Source organism: Mustelus asterias, chromosome 28 (genome assembly GCF_964213995.1).
Source record: "Mustelus asterias chromosome 28, sMusAst1.hap1.1, whole genome shotgun sequence".
Taxonomy (NCBI): Eukaryota; Metazoa; Chordata; class Chondrichthyes; order Carcharhiniformes; family Triakidae; genus Mustelus; species Mustelus asterias.
Genome location: NC_135828.1, coordinates 13,128,102 through 13,149,933, shown reverse-complemented (window position 1 = coordinate 13,149,933; position 21,832 = coordinate 13,128,102). Strand labels below are relative to the sequence as shown.

General features: G+C 41.5%; 1 protein-coding gene across 15 annotated transcripts in view; it reads right to left on the bottom strand.

Annotated features, from left to right (window-relative positions):
• The window catches only part of dlg5a (discs, large homolog 5a (Drosophila)), a 210,359-nt gene that overhangs the window by 102,839 nt on the left and 85,688 nt on the right, over positions 1-21,832 (bottom strand). For all 15 annotated transcript variants that reach the window (XR_013495633.1, XM_078199527.1, XM_078199533.1 and 12 more), the window contains exons 4-6: positions 18,776-18,844; positions 14,270-14,444; positions 10,798-10,941 (exon numbers count right to left, since the gene is read on the bottom strand). Coding sequence is in view for 14 of the 15 variants with exons in the window: in XM_078199527.1 (XP_078055653.1) it covers positions 10,798-10,941; positions 14,270-14,444; positions 18,776-18,844 (388 nt within the window). In the remaining variant the exon portion in view is untranslated. The remainder of the gene's footprint in view (positions 1-10,797; positions 10,942-14,269; positions 14,445-18,775; positions 18,845-21,832) is intronic.

Sequence of the window (21,832 nt, the reverse complement as noted above, 5' to 3'; positions counted from 1 at the left end):
TTGCGAATAGTATCACAGTCAGAAACAAACTGTCAAGTTGAAGTGGTTCTGCAGGACAAATGAAGTATTGTAATTTACTTTAGTCCCTTTACACAGTCGGATATTCCTGTATGTTGTTACACACACCAGCAACCAGCTGTCCGGTTGGATGAAAGTCAATTTTAATACAGCCCAAAATGTAAAGAACCCTCAAAAAATAGCAAATCAGATCTTGTTCAACTCTAACAAAACCAGCATTGAGATACTAGAAAATAAACAAACAGAATCGCCTCATTATTTTGAAAATGACCATAGCAGTAACCAGATTCTTTCATTAATCACCCCAAAGAAAGAAACCAACCTCACAACGCTCAAAATACACAGGGGTGGTGGGAAAATTCATCCTCAAAAGCTACAAAAACGCCTGTGAAAAATCAAAGACGGGGTGAAAAATTGAAAATACAAATAGTCACCGCCATACAGACAGAGGAACTGTACATCTCAGTATATTCCTTAGATACTTCCTGGCGCATTATTTGCCACCACTATCCCAATTCCCCTCACTCATTCCCTTCCACTGACCCTCCCACTCATCAGCCCTTTATATTTATTCTTTCACAGTATGTGGTGATTCTGGCAATGCCAGCATCCATAGCTTCCCTCGAGAAGGTGGTGGTGAGGAACTGCTTTCTTGAACTGTTGCAGTATACATGTGTAGGTACATGCACAGTGCTATTGGAGAGGTTAATTCCAGGATTTTCACTCAGCAACAGTGAAGAAATGGCTATAGAGTTCCAAGTCAGAATAGTGTGTGACATGGAGGAGAACATGCAGATGGTGGTGTTCTTATGCCTCTGCCACCCTTGCCTTTCTACGTGGCCGGTTTGGAAGGTGCTGTTGAAGAAGCCTTAGTGATATACTGCAGTGCATCTTGTACATAAAACATGTTGCTGCCACTGTGCGTCGGTAGAGGTGGGAGAATATTTAAGGTGATGGATGGGGCGTCAATCAAAAAGGCTGCTTTGTCTTGGATGATGTCAAGCTTCATGACTGTTGTTGGAGCTGCACTCATCCAGGGAAATGGAGAGTATTCCATCACACTCATAACTTGTGCCTTGTAGATGGTGGACAGGCTCCAGACCCCCCCCCCCCCCGCATGAGCTGGCATTCCTGACCCTCTCCCACTCAGCATCCATTTGGCTCCCTTCCTCTTGCTCACTGCCCCTCTCCCTCAGCGAGGAGTTAGGAGAAAGGCAGCAATAAGAGCAGCAAACAGGAAGCAATGAGAGAGCGAATGGGAGGGCCAGTGAGCAGGGGGGCTAACTAGCAGCTTATGATTCGGGAAGAGCAATGAACGGGAAGCAGCAAAAAGACTGGTGAGCAAAAGCAAGTACTAACAGCAATAAATAATAATATTTGAGCTCTGGGAGGATATGGATTGATTATAGTTTTTATATTAGTGCATGATGATACTACTGCAGATAAAGTCTTGCTCTCTGGTATCTTACAAACAGTTTGAACAATTATCATGTACGACTTGAATTTTTCATGAGGAATGTAAGATATAGTGCCTTTCAATTTGGTATTTGTGCGATCTACCCAAAGAAGGAAACCCTAAAAAATGTTCAATGCAGATACAGTAGGCAATGTCACCATGTGACTGCATCACCAAATAAAGGAGATAGTGAAAATTAAAAAAGCCCCCAAAAATCAAAAAGCAACCTTCAAGAAAATTAAGCTCAGGCAGTGTTTATCTCCTCAGAAAACACCCTCAAAAATAGTTTTGGGCCCTGCTACTACCCTCTGCTGACAAATGCATAACCGCTACATGAACAAGGCACCATGGACCCAGAGGAACTGCATCCCAAAATGGAGGGGAAAAGATGAAGGAAACTGAGAAAGGAAAGATGTAATATAGTTATTGTATTTAAATATTGCTAATGTTCTCTCAGCTCTACAGCAGTTCCAAATAATTGATTCCAAATCAGTCGGCAAACAATAGTCAATTTCTGTCATACTCAACAAGATAACACTTGGCAACGCTACTGAAGCCGATTTGATTACAATTCAATTTGCATCTTTAATATATCCTAGGAAAGGAAAAATGTGCAAGGTACAGAGAAAGAGCAGAGCGTGGGATTAATTGGATAGCTCTTCCAAAATATGCACAATGGACTGAATGGTACTGCATTTGAGAAACTACTAAAGTTATCAAAGGGTTAAGAAGATGTCATGGTTCACGGAATGAAAATTTGCTATAGATTGGAATGGATAACTACAGAGAGTTAAAAATATAATAACAGGGCACTGTGTCGCAGATATCTGAAGGAAAGATGGTCCAGTATAGATTTATTTTACTCTGTAACTAACGTAAGACTGGACTTGAACTTAGAATCATAGAATCCCTACAATGCAGAAAAGAGGCCATTCGTCCCATCGAGCCTGCACCGACAACAATCCCAGCCAACTCCTATCCCCACGTATTTACCCTGCTAATCCCCCTAAACTACACGTCTTGGGACACCAGAGGCAATTTTAGCATGGCCAATCAACCTAACCCGCACATCTTTGGACTGTGGGAGGAAACTGGAGCACCCGGTGGAAACCCACGCAGACATGGGGAGAATGTGCAAACTCCACACTGACAGTCACCCGAGGCCGGAATTGAACACGGGTCCCTGGCGCTGTGAGGCAGCAGTGCTAACCACCGTCAACGAACAATCTGAATCATTCATTTATACACAGCACTACATTTAGACAATATTTAATTGTGACTTCTGCATGCCATATTAACATGAGAGCGCTATTTTGCAACTGTACTTTTGTGATAAAATTACCCGACAAGTAGATGGCTTAATGAATTGACACTTTTAGAATTTGCAAGTTAAGATATTAACATAGTCTTACGAAGTGAAAACAAGCACAATAATTAAAGGGAATAATGGATAATTGGAACACGTTACAAAGGTGAATAAGGTCTCAAATGGATTTTAACCATAATCTGGACAAGAATACAGACACTCTATAGGTACAAATCCAAAAACAAAGATCGGCCTTGCACGTTCTCACATACATACATTCATGTGATTTAGTCACTCTGCACATAGCAAACAATGTTCCTTTCCCATCAATTTCTGTTTATGTGAAATGATCTACAACCTATTAGGATTCCATTAGCAGCGAAGTTGTGTCATATTAAAACTCCCCAACAATTTCCATCTGAGCTGCTATGACTACGACAATGGTGGATTCAAATATGAAAATTAACTACTTTATGAAGATGTAACTATAGCTTGGCAATTCTCGCCAAAAAAAATGAATTTTCTGGCCTTTGGCCACGCTGAATTTTAAGAGAAAAGCTCTCACCCTCAATTTGCATAATCTATGGGCAGCATTTCAGAATAGCTTTTAATGGGATTTACTTGGGCTGTCGTGTGATCTACCCTCTGTAGGGAATGTTTAAATTCATGTATTCTTCCACAAATCTGACAATGGTTTCACAAACTCTTGAAGCACGTTGGGTACATTCGAAGAATGCAAGAAAATGCCTTCCAATCCATCAATACTTACGCTTCTGATTAATTCACTGGAAGACTAGCATCAAATTATATTGTCAATGGCTGATTCTGTTACCTCACCTGGCAGATCATATTAAGCGTTGATTACGAGAGAGATATTTTTCTAATGCTGGTTTTAAATGAATTTGCATTAGTTTAAATTGATGCCTGGGACTTTAATCTGGATGTGTTAGCCTGACTCACTTTGATATAACATTCGGGGTTCAATTTATGCATACTATTTAATAGTTTGCAGGAATGAGATGTGCCTCTTTGTAGACTTTAAACTTATTGCCGCATTTAATTTTCTATATGTATGCTGAACTTCAAATTTATCATTATTGCATTGAATTTACTATCTGTTTGCCCCGTTATAGAGTCAATCTAACCGCTCTTTCACATCATTAACTGCAATTCTGATCCCCCTTATTTAGGTTTCACGAATTTAATACAGGCTTGTTTCTGTAGTCAGGTCACATCCATAGTTTTAAATATCAAATAGTCTCTAAGCTCCAATGCCCAACACTATGCGATGTGACATTTCCCATCATTATATGCTGTCCAATTCTTAAAATCCAATCTCTTTTGTCACACATCTTGGTTTAAATTTTCAGGAATGTCTTTCAAATTAATTTATCATAAATTATTTAAAGATACAGATAAACTATATAGCGGGTGCTCAGCGGTCGATTTCATTGGTAAAAGAGATGAAGGAGGGCAGTGAGATATGCACACTTCTTTCTAAAGCGATCCTCATGTTTTTTGAAAATCGTGGCTACATGGGGTTCTCCTCCAGCCTTTTTCCAAAACCATTCCCTACTTATTTTAAGCTGATAGAGTTGTCTTTGTTTCCTTTTATTTCATATTAGGTCTGATTCCCATTAATCATGTGGGACTTCATTAGTAGCCAAGGTAATTCTTATAACTTTCCCCTACATGAAAAATGTTGCCGGGTTGAATGTCCAGGGATCAAGAGTTCAAGTCTCGTCGTGGCAAGTTGTACAACTGAATTTGATAAATCTGGTAATTTGTTGGCCGACAACAGAAAACATCATCATGAAAGCTGTTGTATTGTTGCAAAAAGGGACCGACCCAGTCTGGCTTACACATTTTGCACTCTGTCGTTGACTCTTGATGCCCTCCAGGCAAGTACGAATGGACAATAAATACTGCCTTGTCAGTATCATTCATATCCCAAGAACTAATTCAAATAAAACATGCTTGCCTTTTCAAATGTATTTCCTTCATTTGCTCATCACCTAGCAACCCTGGATATGATTTCTACCGAGTGTCAATGAGGCCACAATGACAGAAAATGAGATGTATGAGGTTAGCCAGTCATTCATCACCTTACTGAAATATGCCCACGCATTTTACAGTGTCAGTTTCCACCGTCTGACAGATCGTAAGGTAAAAATCTAAGCAAGCGATAGAGTGGGCTAAGAGTTTAAAGTTATTTATTAATGTCACAAATAGGTTTACATTAACACTGCAATGAAGTTACTGTGAAAATCCCCGAGTCGCCACACTCTGGCGCCTGTTTGGGTACACTGTGGGAGAATTAGCATAGACAATGCACCTAACCAGCACATCTTTCAGACTGAGGGGAGAAACCGGAGCACCCGGAGGAAACCCACACGGACACGGGGAGAACGTACAGACTCCACGCAGACAGTGACTCAAGCCGGGAATCGCACCCAGGTCCTTGGTGCCATGAGGCAGCAGTGCTAACCACTGTGTCAGCCTGCGATGCAACACACCAGCTTGCCAGCACATTTCCCATCAACTTTCCCCAAAGTCGTGCTTGACGAACTTGTTGGATTTTTATGAAGATATGACTAGTGCAGTTGACGGAGGGGAACCGGTGGATGCGGTGTTTTTGGATTTCCAAAAGGCGTTTGATAAGGTGCCTCACAAAAGGTTGCTGAAGAAGATTGGGTCACACGGAGTTGGGGGTAGGGTGTTAGCGTGGATTGGGGATTGGCTATCCGACAATCACTGGCTGTCTTGTCTGGAGACAATACACATCTTTTTAGCCTGTCTTGATGCTCTCTCCACTCACATTGTTTCGTTTCTTAAAGACTTGATTAGTTGTAAGTATTCGCATTCCAACCATTATTCATGTAAATTGAGTCTGTGTCTTTATAAGCTCTGTTTGTGAACAGAATTCCCACTCACCTGAAGAAGGGGCTAAGAGCTCCGAAAGCTTGTGTGGCTTTTGCTACCAAATAAACCTGTTGGACTTTAACCTGGTGTTGTTAAACTTCTTACTGTGTTTACCCCAGTCCAACGCCGGCATCTCCACATCATATCCGACAGGAAGCAGAGAGTCGGAATAAATGAGTGCTTTTCTGGTTGGCAGATGGTAACTAGTGGCGCGCCGCAGGGATCGGTACTGGGGCCTCAACTATTTACCACTTATATAGACGATCTGGAGGAGGGGACTGAGTGTAGGGTAACAAAGTTTGCAGACGACACAAAGATAAGTGGAAAAGTGAATCGTGTGGAGGGCGTAGAAGGTCTGCAGAGAGATTTGGACAGGCTGAGTGAGTGGGCGAGGATCTGGCAGATGGAGTATAACGTTGACAAATGTGAGGTTATTCACTTTTGGAGGAAATAATAGCAAATTGGATTATCTAAATGGAAAAAAATTACAACATGCTACTGTGCAAAGGGACCTGGGGGTCCTTGTGCATGAGACGCAAAAACCCAGTCTGCAGGTGCAACAGGTGATCAAGAAGGCAAATGGGATGTTGGCCTATATCGCAAGGGGGATAGAATATAAAAGCAGAGATGTCTTGCTGCATCTGTACAGGGCATTGGTGAGGCCGCAGCTGGAATACTGTGTGCAGTATTGGTCCCCTTATTTGCGGAAGGATATATTGGCCTTGGAGGGAGTGCAGAGAAGGTTCACCATGTTGATACCAGAGATGAGGATGTTGATTATGAGGAGAGACTGAACAGATTGGGTTTGTACTCGTTGGAATTTAGAAGGCTGAGGGGGGGATCTTATAGAGACCTATAAGATAATGAAGGGGCTGAATAGGGTAGAGGTGGAGAGATTCTTTCCACTTAGAAAGGAAGCTAGAACTAGAGGGCACAGCCTCAAAATAAAGGGGGGTCAGTTTAGGACAGAGTTGAGGAGGAACTTCTTCTCTCAGAGGGTGGTGAATCTCTGGAATTCTCTGCCCACTGAAGTGGTGGAGGCTACCTCGTTGAATATGTTTAAATCACAGATAGATGGATTCCTGATCGGTAAGGGAATTAGGGGTTATGGGGATCAGGCGGGTAAGTGGAACTGATCCACTTCAGATCAGCCATGATCTTATTGAATGGCGGGGCAGGCTTGAGGGGCTAGGTGGCCTACTCCTGCTCCTATTTCTTATGTAACTGGAATATGACAGAAATATTGTCCAATTTTCTTTTTTGGACATAAACCTAAATCCAAGAATCCACATCAACTGCCTCAGGGAAGAGACTCTTTCGGCGTGGTCTCTCTTCTCTAATGAATATTACTTCGTACTTCACAGGAGAGAAGAGTAGGCCTAAGACTAGTGTTTTAAACTTAAGTAAGTGCAATTACGAGGGTAGGAAGAAAGAGCTGGCTCAAGTGAACTGGAAAATTAGATTGAGGATCAGTAGAGATGGGGTGGCAGGCATTTAATGAGATATTTCTGACACATTCCAGTGAGAAAGAGAAGTTCCAGGGGAAGGTCATACCATCCGTAGCTAACGGAGAAAGTTGAAAATAGTATTAAATTGAAAGTAAAAGTGTACAATTCCGCAAGGAGGACCAGTAGCAGGTCAGAAGGTTGGACAGAATCTGAAAAACAAGCAAAGAATGACCTAAAAAGGATAAAGACAGAGAAATTAGAGTACGTGTGAAACCGAGCCAGAAACGTAGAAACAGGTGGAATGAGCTTCTATGGATATCTAACAAGAAGTAAAATCAGCATTGGACCTCGAGAAAGCGAGTCTAGGGAATTAATAATGGAAAATAAGGAAATGGAAGATAAATTGAACAGATATTTTTGCACTGTTGAGGAGACAAATACAATCCCAGAAATAATTGTAAAGCAGGAGGTGAAAGGGAGGGAGCTTAAAACAGTTACAATCACCAGGGAAAGGCTATTTAGAAAATTATTAGAACTGACAAGTCCTCAGGATCTGACTTCATCCTAGGGTCTTAAAAAAAATGGCTGCTGAGATATAGAAGCATTAGTTTTCCTTTTTGATTTGAATAGAACTCTTCTAATCAAGAAAGGAGGGAGACAGAAAGCAGGACACAACAGGCCAGTTAACTTAACATCTGTCATAGAGAAGATGCTGGAATCTATTATTGAGATTAGAGCGGGGCATTTAGAAAATCTCAATGCAACCAGGCAGAGTCAATATGGTTTTGTGAAAGGGAAATTGTGTTTGGCTAATTAATTAGAGTTCTTTGAGGAAGTTAAAAGCAACGTGGATTAAGGGGAATCTGTGGATGTAGTGTACTTAGATTCCCAAAAGGCATTTGACAAGGTGCCATATCAAATGTTACCACAAAATAAGAGCTCATGTTGTAATGACTAACAAATTTGCAAGGATGAAGGAACAGGAAACAGAGGGTCGGCATAATTGGGTCATTTTCAGGTTGGCAAGATATAATGAGTGGAGTGCCCCGGGATCAGTACTGGGGCCTCAACTATTTACAATCTATATTCATGACTTGAATGCAGTAACCTAATGTATAGTTGCTATACTTACTGTTGATACAAAGATAGGTGAGAAACAAGTTGTGAAGAGGACATAAGGAGTCTGGTAACGGGATAAAGTTAGGTTAAGTGAATGGGCAGTAATTTGACAGATGGAGTATAATGTGGGAAAATGTGAACTTGACCACTTTAGCAGGAAGAATAGAAAAACAGAATACAAATTAAGTGGAGAGAGATTGCAGAACGCTGCAGTACAGAGGGATCGGAGTGGCAAAACGAATCACAAAAAACAGGCGCAGCAAGTGATTAGGAAGTCAAATGGAATGTTGTTTATTGAAAGAGAAATGGAATATAAAAGTAGGAAAGTTTTGCTAGAGTTGTATAAGACAGTAGTGAGACCACACCTAGAGTACTATGTAAAGTTTTGGCTTCTGATTCCTGGGATGAGGGCTTTTTCATACGAGGAAAGGTTGGACAGATTTTATAGAATCCCTACAATACAGAAGGAGGCTGTTCGGCCCATCGGGTCTGTACCGACAACAATCCCACCCAAGCCCTGTTCCCATAATCCCACACATTTACCCTGCTAATCCCGACACTCGGGTCAATTTTAGCATGCCCAATCAACCTAACCCACACATCTTTTGGACTGTAAGAGGAAACTGGAGCACCCAGAGGAAACCCATGCAGACACGGGGAGGAAGTGCAAACTCTACACAGTGACCAGGGCCGGAATCGAACCTGGGTCCCTGGTGCTGTAAGGCAGCAGTGCTAACCACTGTGCCGCCCCTGGCCTGTTGGGAGTTTAGAAGAATGAGAGGTTACCTTACTGAAACATAAAAGATTCTGAGGCAATCGGACAGAATGGATGCTGAAACAACATTTCCCCTTGTGGGAGACCAGGACCAAGGGGCATCATTTAAAAATAAGGGGGTCTCCCATTTAAAATGGAGATGTGGAGAATTTATTTCTCTTAAGAGGGTTGTGAATCTGTGAAACCCTCTTGCCCAAAGAAGTGTAGAATATTTTTTTCAGGAAGAGGCAAGTAGATTCTTGACTAACAAGAGAATCAAAGGGTATCAGGGTAGACAGGAAAATCAAGTCAAAGCCACAGTCAGTACAACCAATACCTTATTGAATGGTAGAGCAAGCTCGAGTGGGCAAATGGCCTAAATTGTATGCCTCTACTTTTCACTGATATATATTTAATGTCACACTCTCCCAAGAACTTTTTTGTTCATATTTTATTATCCAATACTATATAGAGCTTTTCCAAGATGTATTGATTTAATTCCACTGATTTTTTCAAACCTTATTTTTCGATACTCCACAGAACCTTTCCACTGAAAGATATTTATTTCTCAGTCATTCAGAGGTGCTCCAAGGTCTTCTGTTGTACAATTCATTCTATTAAATCTCTAATTTTTTAGGCCATGTATACAATTCAATTCCTGGTTGAGCAATGAAATTTATTTAATGAAATTATTAAAGGATCACAGCACTTAAAAACAGGTTTCATTTTAATGTAACTAATTTTGTAATTAATAAAGAATGATTTAGTGCATCGTGTGTTTACAGCAGATGCACTGAAGACTCTCGCATGGTTGGGGATACACTGATGTGAAAATGATTTTAATTAAGACAGTTTGTGTTCTCTTCTTGGCCTTGCTGCTCCCTCTTAGACTCGAGATTCAACTCCCCGCCTCAAACACTTTCCCCGTCCCAATCATTTTTCTCTCCTGCCCCGGTTCTAATGAAAAGATGAGACATACAAATTGCTGCATAATTTTAAATTGGAATTACAAGCTTGCTTGATTGAGATATCAGCAGGAGGTTGAAGTAAAGTCTTGTTATTGCGGAAAATCTCAGTAAATGTGGATGCTGTCGCCATCACCAGTCTCTTCGCAGCCTCAGTGCCATATTTGGCTCGGAGATGAGCTTTGACCATGTCCGCACTACAACCACCTATTTCCATCTCCACATCATCACCTAATTCCACCCGTCTCAGCTCATCTGTCGCTGAAACTCTCACCTGTGCTTATTTTTGCCTCTGGACGTGACTATTCCAACACACTCTTGGCTGTCCTCCACCCTCTAGCTTCAGGTCACATTAAACTCTGCCCATCTCTTAATTCACAGCACATCCCGTTACCCCATCACCCCTGTACCCGCTGAGCTACACTAACCCGGTCAAACAAACGCCTCGATAATAAAATTCTCATTCTTATTTTCAAATCCTTCCATGATCTCACTGCTCCCTAGCTTTTAATCTCGTTCAGCCCTACGACCCTGTGTGTTCCTATATTCAGGCCTTTTGAACTCCTGATTTCAATCACATCACCATTGTTGGCAGTGCCTTCCGGATCCCTAAGCTCTGGAATCCTCTCCCTTTATTGCTCCATCTCTCCACTTTTTTGGCCTCCTTTAAATTACTTTTGGTCACTTGCCTTAACCTTTCATTTTGTGGTTGTGTCACACTTCATTTTGTAACGCTCCCTGTGAACTTCCTTGGGACATTTTAATACCTTAAGGCACACTATATAGCTGCTATTGCTATTGGCACTTACTGATAAAAATCTGCTTCTTTGACAGCCTCCTCACATTTCTTCAGTGTTTTTGTGTGTTGGTTTTGCAGAGACTGCAGGTCTGACATGGCTTTCATGCACTGCATCTTCAGTCTCTCATAGTCATGGCTCGGCTTTGGGCTGGGTCTGTTGAGACAAAGAAACAAGATATTAGCAGCAGCAGAATCAAGGAGTCACTCCAAACAAGACTGAGGAACATTATGAACAAAATGTTGAAGAATTAGATCATGGCTGATCTGCATTTTCCCGATGTGGAGATGCCGGAATCTGCATTTTCCCACCATAGCTCCACACTCCTGTATGCCTTTTCCTAAGAAAAATTAATCAATGTTAAAAAGTTCCCATTGACAACCACCTCCCACACTCCCCCCACCCCACCACCCTCCCCAGTCTTTCGGGTATGGACAGTTTCACATTTCCACCACTCTCGACGTGAATAAATGCTTCCTGCTTTCACTCCTGAATTGCTCAGTTCTAATTTTTATTATGCCCCGATTATTTAAAAGGTTACCAGGTGAATAAAACTGGCTCCTAACACAGAAAATCCACTTGTTCAAACGATGTTTGAATTTAAAGTTGACCTTGAGTGAACAACATTAAGAACAGCAGTTTTATATTTGATTTTTCTATCACCAAGTATCTTGCATGTTACACCCCATCAACTCTGAACACTTTCAGTTACCACAAATGACATCTCCTGAAATATTGGTCCAAGGGCTGAGAAATCTGTTCTACTCCAATATTGTATCCATTGTGGACTTTAGTGTGCACAATTTTTCTGCATTCCAAGAAAACTTGACATTGAGAATAGCATTCCAGTAAGTATTACAAATAATATCTACCAGCAAAATGAACAACACTTTTTCACAACTTGGTTAATTAATTGTCCTGGGAAAACTCGCAAATATTGCACTGGAAAGCTGGAGTTAACAAATAATTAAAGAATTTACATGATCCAATAGAAATGGCTGACCAGTTATACGTCTAGCTGTGGAATGAGAGGTGATCTTATCGAAACATTTAAGATCCTGAGGAGACTTGAATAGGGTGAATAATCAGTGGCTATTTCCTCTTGTGAGAGAGACTTGAAGGGTACACAATTTAAAAATAAGAACTTTCCCTTTTATGATGGAGATGAAGAGAAAAGTTTTCCCTCTGAGATTTGTTAGTCTAGAGTTCTCTTCCTCAGAGCAGTGGAAACTGGGTCATTGAATTCATTCAAGATTGATAGAAGTCTACAAGATTGAGGGGCATGGACAGAGTGGATAGTCAGAAGCTTTTTCCCAGGGTGGAAGAGTCAATTACTAGGGGGCATAGTTTTAAGATGCAAGGGGCAAGGTTTAAAGGAGATGTATGAGGCAAGTTTTTTTACACAGAGGGTGGTGGATGCCTGGAACTCACTACCTGGGGAGGTAGTGGAAACAGATACAATAGTGACTTTTAAGGGACGTCTGGACAAATACATGAATAGGATGGGAATGGAGGGACATGGTACCCGGAAGGGTAGGGGTTTTTAGTTCAGACGGGCAGCATGGTCGGTGGAGGCTTGGAGAGCCTGTTCCTGTGCTGTAATTTTCTTTGTTCTTTGAGTTGGATTTCGATAGACAAGGGAGTCGAGGATTTTAGGGGTAGACAGGAAGGTGGAGTTGAGATCACAATTAGATCAGCCATGATCTTACTGGATGGCAGAGCAGTGTCGAAGGGCCAAACGACCTACGCATGCTCCTCAGTCCTATGTTCCTATGACACCGTTTTGGACATGCACAATAAAATACCTTACACACCAGATAGGCAATTGTGCTTCATGTGTGTATTAACTTAACAAAGGTCTACCACCATTTGTTTCAGCAGTCCCTTTCACCAAGATAGTGGCGTAGTGGGTTAGCGCTGCTGCCTCACAGTGCCAGGGACCTGGGTTCGATTCCCAGCTTGGGTCACTGTCTGTGTGGAGTTTGCACATTCTCCCCGTGTCTGCATGGGTTTCCTCCGGGTGCTCCGGTTTCCTCCCACAGTCCAAAGATGTGCAGGTTAGGTGAATTGGCCATGCTAAATTCTCCCTCGGTGTACCTGAACAGGAGCCGGAGTGTGGCGACTCAGGGATTTTCACAGTAACTTCATTGCAGTGTTAATGTAAGCCTCACTTGTGACTAATAATAAATAAAAAACTTTAAACTTTCACCAAGGCTTGAAATTCTAGCATGAGATCAAAGCACACCTCCCTTCAGCTTCTGGTTTTTGCCCAGTGACTGCGAGTGTTGCTGTGATTTCATCAGAATGATAGCTGAGAAGGTTGACTGGCACAATGAGATGCACCAGATCTAACCTAGCACTCGGTACCCGCCCCGAACACAGTCGGGTGGCTCTTTGCTCTTCACCACAATGTGCCCGATTGAAAGTGTTCATTATTGGCTGGATTTGCATTCTTCAGCATACCTGCAGCGAACGCGAGCTAACCGTGGTGACAACTCTCTTTGTTACGGATCTTTCATTGTTGAATAATTAAATACGGCGTTTTCATTCATATTACACACTATTTTAGCAGATAATCAATAAGCAGTAACTAAGTAGTAAGGAAAGCTGATGCTTATTTTAAGCAGTTCATTTTTGAACATATGCACAAAGTTGAAGCGAAGGAAAGTTGAGGTATCAAAGCACTCTGTGAATGACTGAGGAAGAGATGGTGGAGGAGAAGCAGCTTTCCTTGATGTGCCTGTACCTACGTAGGGAAAACGGTGGCGACAGACTTGTGTTTACTATTCCCAGTCATGGCTTTGGCTGTGATCGAAAAATTGGGAATAGAAAAGCCACACAAGATGGAACAGTCAGGGGCAGTGAAAATGGGCAAGCTGAATGCTGTTTTTGATGTTTTTCTCGAATTTCTTTGGCTCTTCCCTTAACACTTGAATATAATCTGATCAATAGGTGTCACAGTGGTTAGCATTGCTGCCTCTCAGTGCCAGGGATCTGGGTTCGATTCCCAGCTTGGGTCACTGTCTGTGCGGAGTCTGCACGTTCTCCCCGTGTCTGTGGGTTTCCTCCGGGTGCTCCGGTTTCCTCCCACAGACCGAAAGACGTGCTAGTTAGGTGCATTAGCCATGCTAAATTCTCCCTCAGTGTATCCGAACAGGCGCCGGAGTGTGGCAAGTAGGGGATTTTCACAGTAAGTTCATTGCTGTGTTAATGTAAGCCTACTTGTGACATTAATAAACTTTTTTTAAAACTTTAAACATGGCTACAAGTGTAATCATTAACAATGTAGAACTTGTAATTCTCTTTACCAAATCTAATATGGTAAGGAAAGGACATTTGAAAGGAATGTCTCTTCTACTTATTACAAAGTACACAATCACTTAAAAAAACATAGATAATTACATGTCGCATTATCAAAGTTGCTGTTTTAGAGCTTTGAATCACCTCCATCAAGTACACTTAAGTACAAGTCCAAGAACCGTACCTGCAATCATCGAATGTGGACCCAGGAGAAGAAAGTGCTAGCTGTTTGCGTAATTCATCCCGTTCTCGAGTGACCTGTCGAAGTTGGAAAACGATGGCTTCTAACTTCTCACTCATCTGCCTGGTATCCATGAGTATTGGTGGAGGAGAAGCAGCTTTCCCTGATGTGCCTGTACCTACGTAGGGAAAACGGTGGCGACAGACTTGTGTTTACTATTCCCAGAATCAAAATTAATTGAAAATAAATGCAAATGATTTGCTGAAACGAGGAGCAATTTTAACCCTACCGTGGTAGAAATTAGACCATCACCCATGGGACTCACCTGCCAGGTCTCGCACTGTTCCAGCAGGCTACAAATTTTAACCTGCTCTTCTAATCAGGAACCAATATCGTCAGGATCAGACTACTTTTCTTAAAGCTTAAACAGAGAGTTGTCATTTTCCTGCCAAGACCACCTAACGAAAAGTGAAATCAGGGCCAAAAGCTCAATAAGGCAAGTTTTTTTTTAACCTTTTGATTTGTCAGAGCAGCCCTCTGTGTGCAACAAGAAAGGTTTAAGCCTCTCCTGTCCTGGATATTCCCTCCCTCGGTCCTCAACCCTGATCGTGAGGCGTTCCCAATGTTACACTTAGTGGCAGTTCCTGGCAGTGGTCTCCAGTTGGCCCAACATTGCCTGTTCCAGATGGGAAAAGACAAAGCCTGGGTTCACTTACTCACAAGGCTGTAAGTGAATACATGCAGTTAGGGAGTTTTCATAACTCCCTAACTGCATAGGGAGTTATGAAAAATCCTGTCATATTTCAGGGTCAGATATCTTGATTTAGTCTGCTGGTTCACAAGCCTATGATAAATACAAGGTTTAAAGGAGATGTACGAGGCAAGTTTGATTTGATTTGATTTATTATTGTCACATGTATTAACATAGTGAAAAGTATTGTTTCTTGTGCGTTATACAAAGCATACCACTCATAGAGAAGGAAACGAGAGAGTGCAGAATGTAGTATTACAGTCATAGCTAGGGTGTAGAGAAAGATCAACTTAATGCAAGGGTAGGTCCATTCAAAAGTCTGACAGCAGCAGGGAAGAAGCTGTTCTTGAGTCGGTTGGTACGTGACCTCAGACTTTTGTAACTTATTCCCGACGGAAGAAGGTGGAAGAGAGAATGTCCGGGGTGCGTGGGGTCCTTAATTATGCTGGCTGCTTTGCTGAGGCAGCGGGAAGTGTAGACTGAATCAATGGATTGGGCTACATTCATGGCCTTTTGTAATTCCTTGTGGTCTTGGGCAGAGCAGGAGCCATACCAATCAGAAAGAATGCTTTCCATGGTGCATCTGTAAAAGATGAGAGTTGTAGCTGACATGCCAAATTTCCTTTGTCTTCTGAGAAAGTAGAGATGTTGGTGGGCTTTCTTAATTAGAGGTGGTGGGTGCGTGGAACTCGCTGCCGGGGGAGGTAGGGGAAGCAGATACGATAGTGATTTTTAAGGGGCCTCTTGACAAATACATGAATAGGACAGGAATAGAGGGATATGGTCCCCAGAAGAATAGGGGGTTTTAGTTCAGTCGGGCAGCATGGTCGGTGCAGGCTTGGGGGGCCAAAAGGCCTGTTCGTGTCCTGTAATTTTCTTTGTTGCAGTTCATGACTATTAAGCCAAATCTCAAAAGGAATTTTAAAAAATTAAAAACTTATCTGTGTTGAATAATATATCAAATGAAAGGATTGTACTGGAGGGAACTATTATGTTGAAGATTTTGTGCTCAGTCTTTAATCAATCTCGGCTAACATTCTTCCTTCAGCCAGCAGATAAATTCATCTTACTGCTATTTACAGGAAGTTATCGGTACAGAACGGGTGCTGCAGTTCCCAGCGTTTATTCTAGAATCCCAAATTGACGTGAAGAGTTTGAGACATGATATGGTGCTGCATAAATACTAGCATTCTTCTGTTTAAGTTCAAAGAAAAGCCATTCTTTTCATTTTGCTTAAATTACTAGCATCACACAATATTTGCATTTGCAGTTGTAGAAATAAGATATTAACACCAACATTTCTTAAACCAAAGCTTTTGTTAACTTTGGAATAAAAGAAAAAGCCTTTTGTCAGATCTTTTAAAAAGATCAAGATTACCACAATATAGTTGTCCTCTCCCATATCCACCCCTTGTAGACTTTACAGAAATTAGTTTAACTTCAGGGGAAAAAATTATATTGCACAAAAATCCAAAGACAAAAATGAAACATTTATTATCAAGCTTCCTTCCTGAATGAGAATAATTAATAATTATAGCATATCATCCTGATGCTGTTCAAGGGTCTTTAATCCAAAAAATCCTTAATACCGTACACAGAATGATATATACATTATATTCCGGTCACGTACCAACCAACTCAAGAATAGCTTTTCTTCTCTGCTGCCATCAGACTTTTGCACGGGCTTACCTCATATTAAGTTGATCTTTCTCTACACCCAAGCTATGACTGTAACACTACGTTCTCCTTTCCTTCTCTATGTACAGTATGCTTTGTCTGTATAGCGTGCAAGAAACAGTACTTTTCACTGTGTACTAATACATCAAAGCAAATTTGATTTACAGTGCAACCTTCTTTTGTCCCAAATACATTTCAATCAGTTGGTTTGCACAATTGCCCCAACTTTCAATAGGTGCTTGCTTGAAATAAAATAACTTTTGTCAATTTACTTTGATCACTATCTTAAGTAGTATTTTGCTGTTACAAATTCACGAGTAACAACTTTGGTCTTTAGTTTAAAAAAGGCACAAACCCAACTGGTGTTAGAGTTTTCCAATTTCAATACAGTGACAGTTCAACACATTGATGTCTTTTGCATGGCAGGTTTTTGAAAATCATTCCAATTTATTAGTTAAATTGCAACGTTACAGGACACTAGATTTGAAAATAATGAGAAAATAAATACTCACCTTAAAATGATTTTAAAATATACTGCACGTTAGTTTTTCAATGGAAAATTTGATATATTTTGCAAAGTAGAACACCCAAAGCTGGACACAGGATTCTAACTGTAGTCCAACCAATAACTTGTCTGGGTTTAGCATTTTGTACTTGGTATCCCCGTTTATAAAACTGTTGAAGGTGGCTTTATAAGAGGTGATTGAGGCTTCTCAAGTGACAAAAGGGAGCTCATAGAATTGTACAGCATAAAGGGGGCTGTTTGGCCCATTAAGTCTGGATTAAAGAGCAAACCAGTCCATTTGACACCCATACTCTTTCTCCATATCCCTGCTTTTCTTTTCTCCTTCAGGTATGTGCGTAACCCCCTTGCAAGTCCCACTATTGAATCTGTATCCACTACCCCACTGAACACGGCATTCAAAATCCAAACAACTCATTGTGTTAAAGGAAGTTTTGCCCCATGTTGCCTTTGGTTCTTTTGCCAATCACCATCCCAAAATCTGTGCCTTTTGATTATTAATCATTCAGCCACTGGAAAAGGTTTCTCCTTATTTACTCCATTTAAACCTTTCTTGATTGCAAATACCACTATTGTATCTGTTCCTAGCCTTCACTGTCCTAAAGAATGTAACTCCAATTTCTCCAGTCTATCCAAATAGCAATCCCTTATCCCAAGAACCATTCTAGTAAATCTGTTCTGCACAGTGCCACCACAGTGCCAACTGCACAGTGGTTAGCACTGCAGCCTCACAGTGCCAGGGACTCGGGTTCGATTCTCGGCTTGGGTCATTCTCTGTGTGGAGTTTGCACATTCTCCCCATGTCTGCGTGGGTTTCCTCCGGGTGCTCCGGTTTCCTTCCACAGTCCAAAGATGTGCAGGTCAGGTGAATTGGCCATGCTAAATTCTCCCTCGGTGTATCCGAACAGGCGCCGGAGTGTGGCGACTAGGGGATTTTTACGGTAACTTCACTGAAGTGCGAATGTAAGCCGACTTGTGACACTAATCAATAAACTTTCACCATCTCCAGAATCTTCAAGTGCTTCTAAATTGTTAGGTTTGATATTTCAAACAGAGATGGATAATAAAGACCCAAGCAAAGATTACACAGACCATAATCGATAGACATGGAGTTATGTTGGATGACAGGAACTACTTATTTTTGCATAGTTATTGCCTTCTAAAACAAACTTCCACAACATGCAGTGGAGTTGACAACAGTCCTTTACAAGGGAGCTTCACAAGTTCTGGAGAGAAGAGAACATTTATCTGTTGTAGAGGCTTTGGGTGATTGGGTAGTTTAAAGTGTGATACATCATGAAGAACTGTGGTTTCCTGGAGCCCTCTTGGAGTTGGAGAGGAATTTCTCACAGCTTGCCCTGGACAGGCCAAGTTTGTTTTTGTTATTCTGAGGAGGTGCCTCAGTAGGAGTAGGATTACAGTGGACAGGGCTGCGCCCTCTGATGGATGGGTCTTTCTCACCCTTCCTTTCATATGGCTGTATTTGGTCTGCATTTGTCAAAGACAGAGTGACTGAGTAAATGAGCAGAACCTGGGCTAGCACAGTGTGAGAACTTACCAATACTGCTGAGGGAGCTGCTGCTTTCTGAGTCGGAAGGCATTGTTGACAGCACACTGTAGGTAGATCCTGGAAAAGAAGAAAACAACTTTAGACTCAAAATTCTTCTTCCACGATAGATACTTTTGATGTGCAAATGCTGTTGTAATATAAGGCAATGTGGAAGCTAACCAGCATCTCACAAACGATATCAAATGATTAACGATGTGATTTCAGGAATAAATATTGGCCAGAGCATAGTAAGAGCTTCCCTGTTCTTCTAACAATCATAAAATCCCTACAATGTAGGAGGAGGCCATTTGGGCCCATCGAGCGATTGAACCTGGGTCCCCGGCACTGTGAAGCATCAGTGATAAACGCCCTGATGATGCCATGAGAAGGGAAGATATGCCCTGAGTGCGCGATCTCATTCAACAGTGTTGCACTCCTACAGAACTGCACAAAAGTGACAGTCTACACTGCATGTTAAGACTCTGGATTGGGGCTCAAAGCCAGTATCTTGGGACTCAGAGTATGATTACCATTAGCAACTGCACACATTAATACCCTAAAGTGAGCAAAATAAGGCACTTTTTATACACCACACCTATCAACTGAGTACTCAGGACACAGTGTAAAGATATTTTAAAGCTGCCAGGAAGATAATTGCAGGAGGCAGAAGTGCAATGCTGTAAACAGTGTTTAACAGCACAGCCACTTCTCTCTGATAAGTTATTTATATTCTTGCGCATGCTTAGAATGGCGAACGAAAGTGTTAACAATAAAACTCAGGTTTATGAAAAGGAAAACAATTCATAAGATGCTACATTCTCTCAACCTTCCTGTCTGCCTCAGAAATCTGAGCAACAAGTAAAGACCTGCAGAAGAAAATAGAAGCCTCTAAATGGATGCCAAGACGTATGCTTAAAACTCCATACCCAGACAATTTCCTCGGGTGGATGGAGCTATCACAAGGGGGCATAACTATAGGGTTCGTGGTGGGAGATACAGGACGGATATCAGAGGTAGGTTCTTTACGCAGAGAGTGGTTGGGGTGTGGAATGGACTGCCTGCAGTGATAGTGGAGTCAGACACTTTAGAAACATTTAAGCGGTTATTGGATAGGCACATGGAGCACACCAGGATGATAGGGAGTGGGATAGCTTGATCTTGGTTTCAGATAAAGCTCGGCACAACATCGTGGGCCGAAGGGCCTGTTCTATGCTGTACTGTTCTATGTTCTATAAGATACATGAAGAGGAGCAAGGATAACTAAAAAGTGATATCCAGAAATGAAAACGTCAGTATTTCGGTCATTTGATCAGAGCTGCCAAACTAGGAGATCTCTTCGAGAGGGTAAAGTGGAGTGCAGCAGAAAGAGGGGTCGGCCGATGATGGCGTCACAGCTCAGTTACAGACGAGCGACAGTGGATGAGTGAGGATGATGCAAGATAGACGAGCATGATAAACTGACAACAGATCTCCTGGCAGGAGAGGCTACAAGCAGCACAATGCACAAAATTCAAGCTATGAAGTGAAGTCCAGTTCCATAATGGGTAGTATTTTTGACGTTATGTATTTTAATAAGCAGAGATGAGGCCGTTTTATGGGCACCACCTGTGTATATATTGCAGCAGTAGAAATCATAAACCAATAAAGATTTAACTTCAACCAGCTACTGAAATGATAGTTGTCCTTTTCTTCCTGCTAGCAGGTTTCAAAAGCAAGTTGAAGAGATTTTCTAGAAAAAAATTTAAAGATATGTTGAGCTTTTGAGTACCTTCCAAACTTATAACAGCCAAGACTAAAGCAAAATTAGCCTAATATATAGCACAGTTTCCAGTTCAAATCAGAGCAAAGTCACAAAGTGAATATCCAATGGCAAGGTGCTTTCACTCAAACATGACCTTTGCATTCTATTTCACAACATCCCCACGTTATCTGTCAAATGAATATACATTCAGCAGGGTGGCATCAGGTTAGTTATATTCTACAAACATCATATACCCGTCCACAAACTCTGGAGGAGGCAGATGTGTACACGTGACAAAATCAACCAAGATGCTTTTTTGTTTATTCATTCATGGTACATGGACATCGCTGTCAAGGCTAGCGATTAATTTAATCAGAATATGGAACATTTGCTTCCACACACTGCATAAATAAATGCACCAAAACCAGCTGAGGAAAGAGTGAAGTCAATCCACTGACAGTGGGAATCCCATTTGGAAAGCAACATACACCATTTCAATCTATCATAAATTGAAATGGCAAATTAAATTTATTAAAATGATCATATTCCCACCTGTCTGCATGGTTGGAAACATCATATGGCGTCAGTGGACGATGAGTCAGAGCTAACATTGCTAAATGTACATAACCATCTCCGTGAAAAATCTAAGTGCTACATGATGTTTATAGGATGCTGAATGGCAAGATTCCAATGAGGGGACACAATCCACTATGTCATTTACTTGTGCCCAATGATCTATCTCAAGGGACAAAAAATAGCATCCAAAAGCTCATCAAGAATTAAACTGAACCTTGCCTTCATATTAGTGATTCCCTTCTAACACAGGCAAATTCCAAGGTTACTTCCTAGCCATAGTCTTTCGAGTGCATCCATTTGAAGTGCAGGGAGAAGGACACAAGATCAGCCAACCTGAAAAAAATCACACAGCGCTTGGGGCAGAACCAGAAGCAGCTTTGCTTCCTGTTCCTGATCGACTGCCAGTAGCAAGTCTATATGTCAACAAAATTCCCTCTGCAAGTTTGGATGTCAAATATCTGGAGCCTTCTGTATCCCATCCAAAGAACAGCCCTGCAGCTATGGTGGCATCCCTGAATTTACTAAACGTTGGGCATCCCTGAATTTACTGAACATTGGACATCCATAAGCTTACCAATCATTGGGCATCCCTGGAATCCCTAAACGTGGGAATTAAGGACAAACACAGGAGAATTGTGGTCACTCAGCAGAAGCAATCTATCACGTCATCCATGAAAAGTTCACTCATTAACTCAATACGCCATGCATAATGATTTTTGTGTATCCTGATGAAACAGCAAATGATTTTT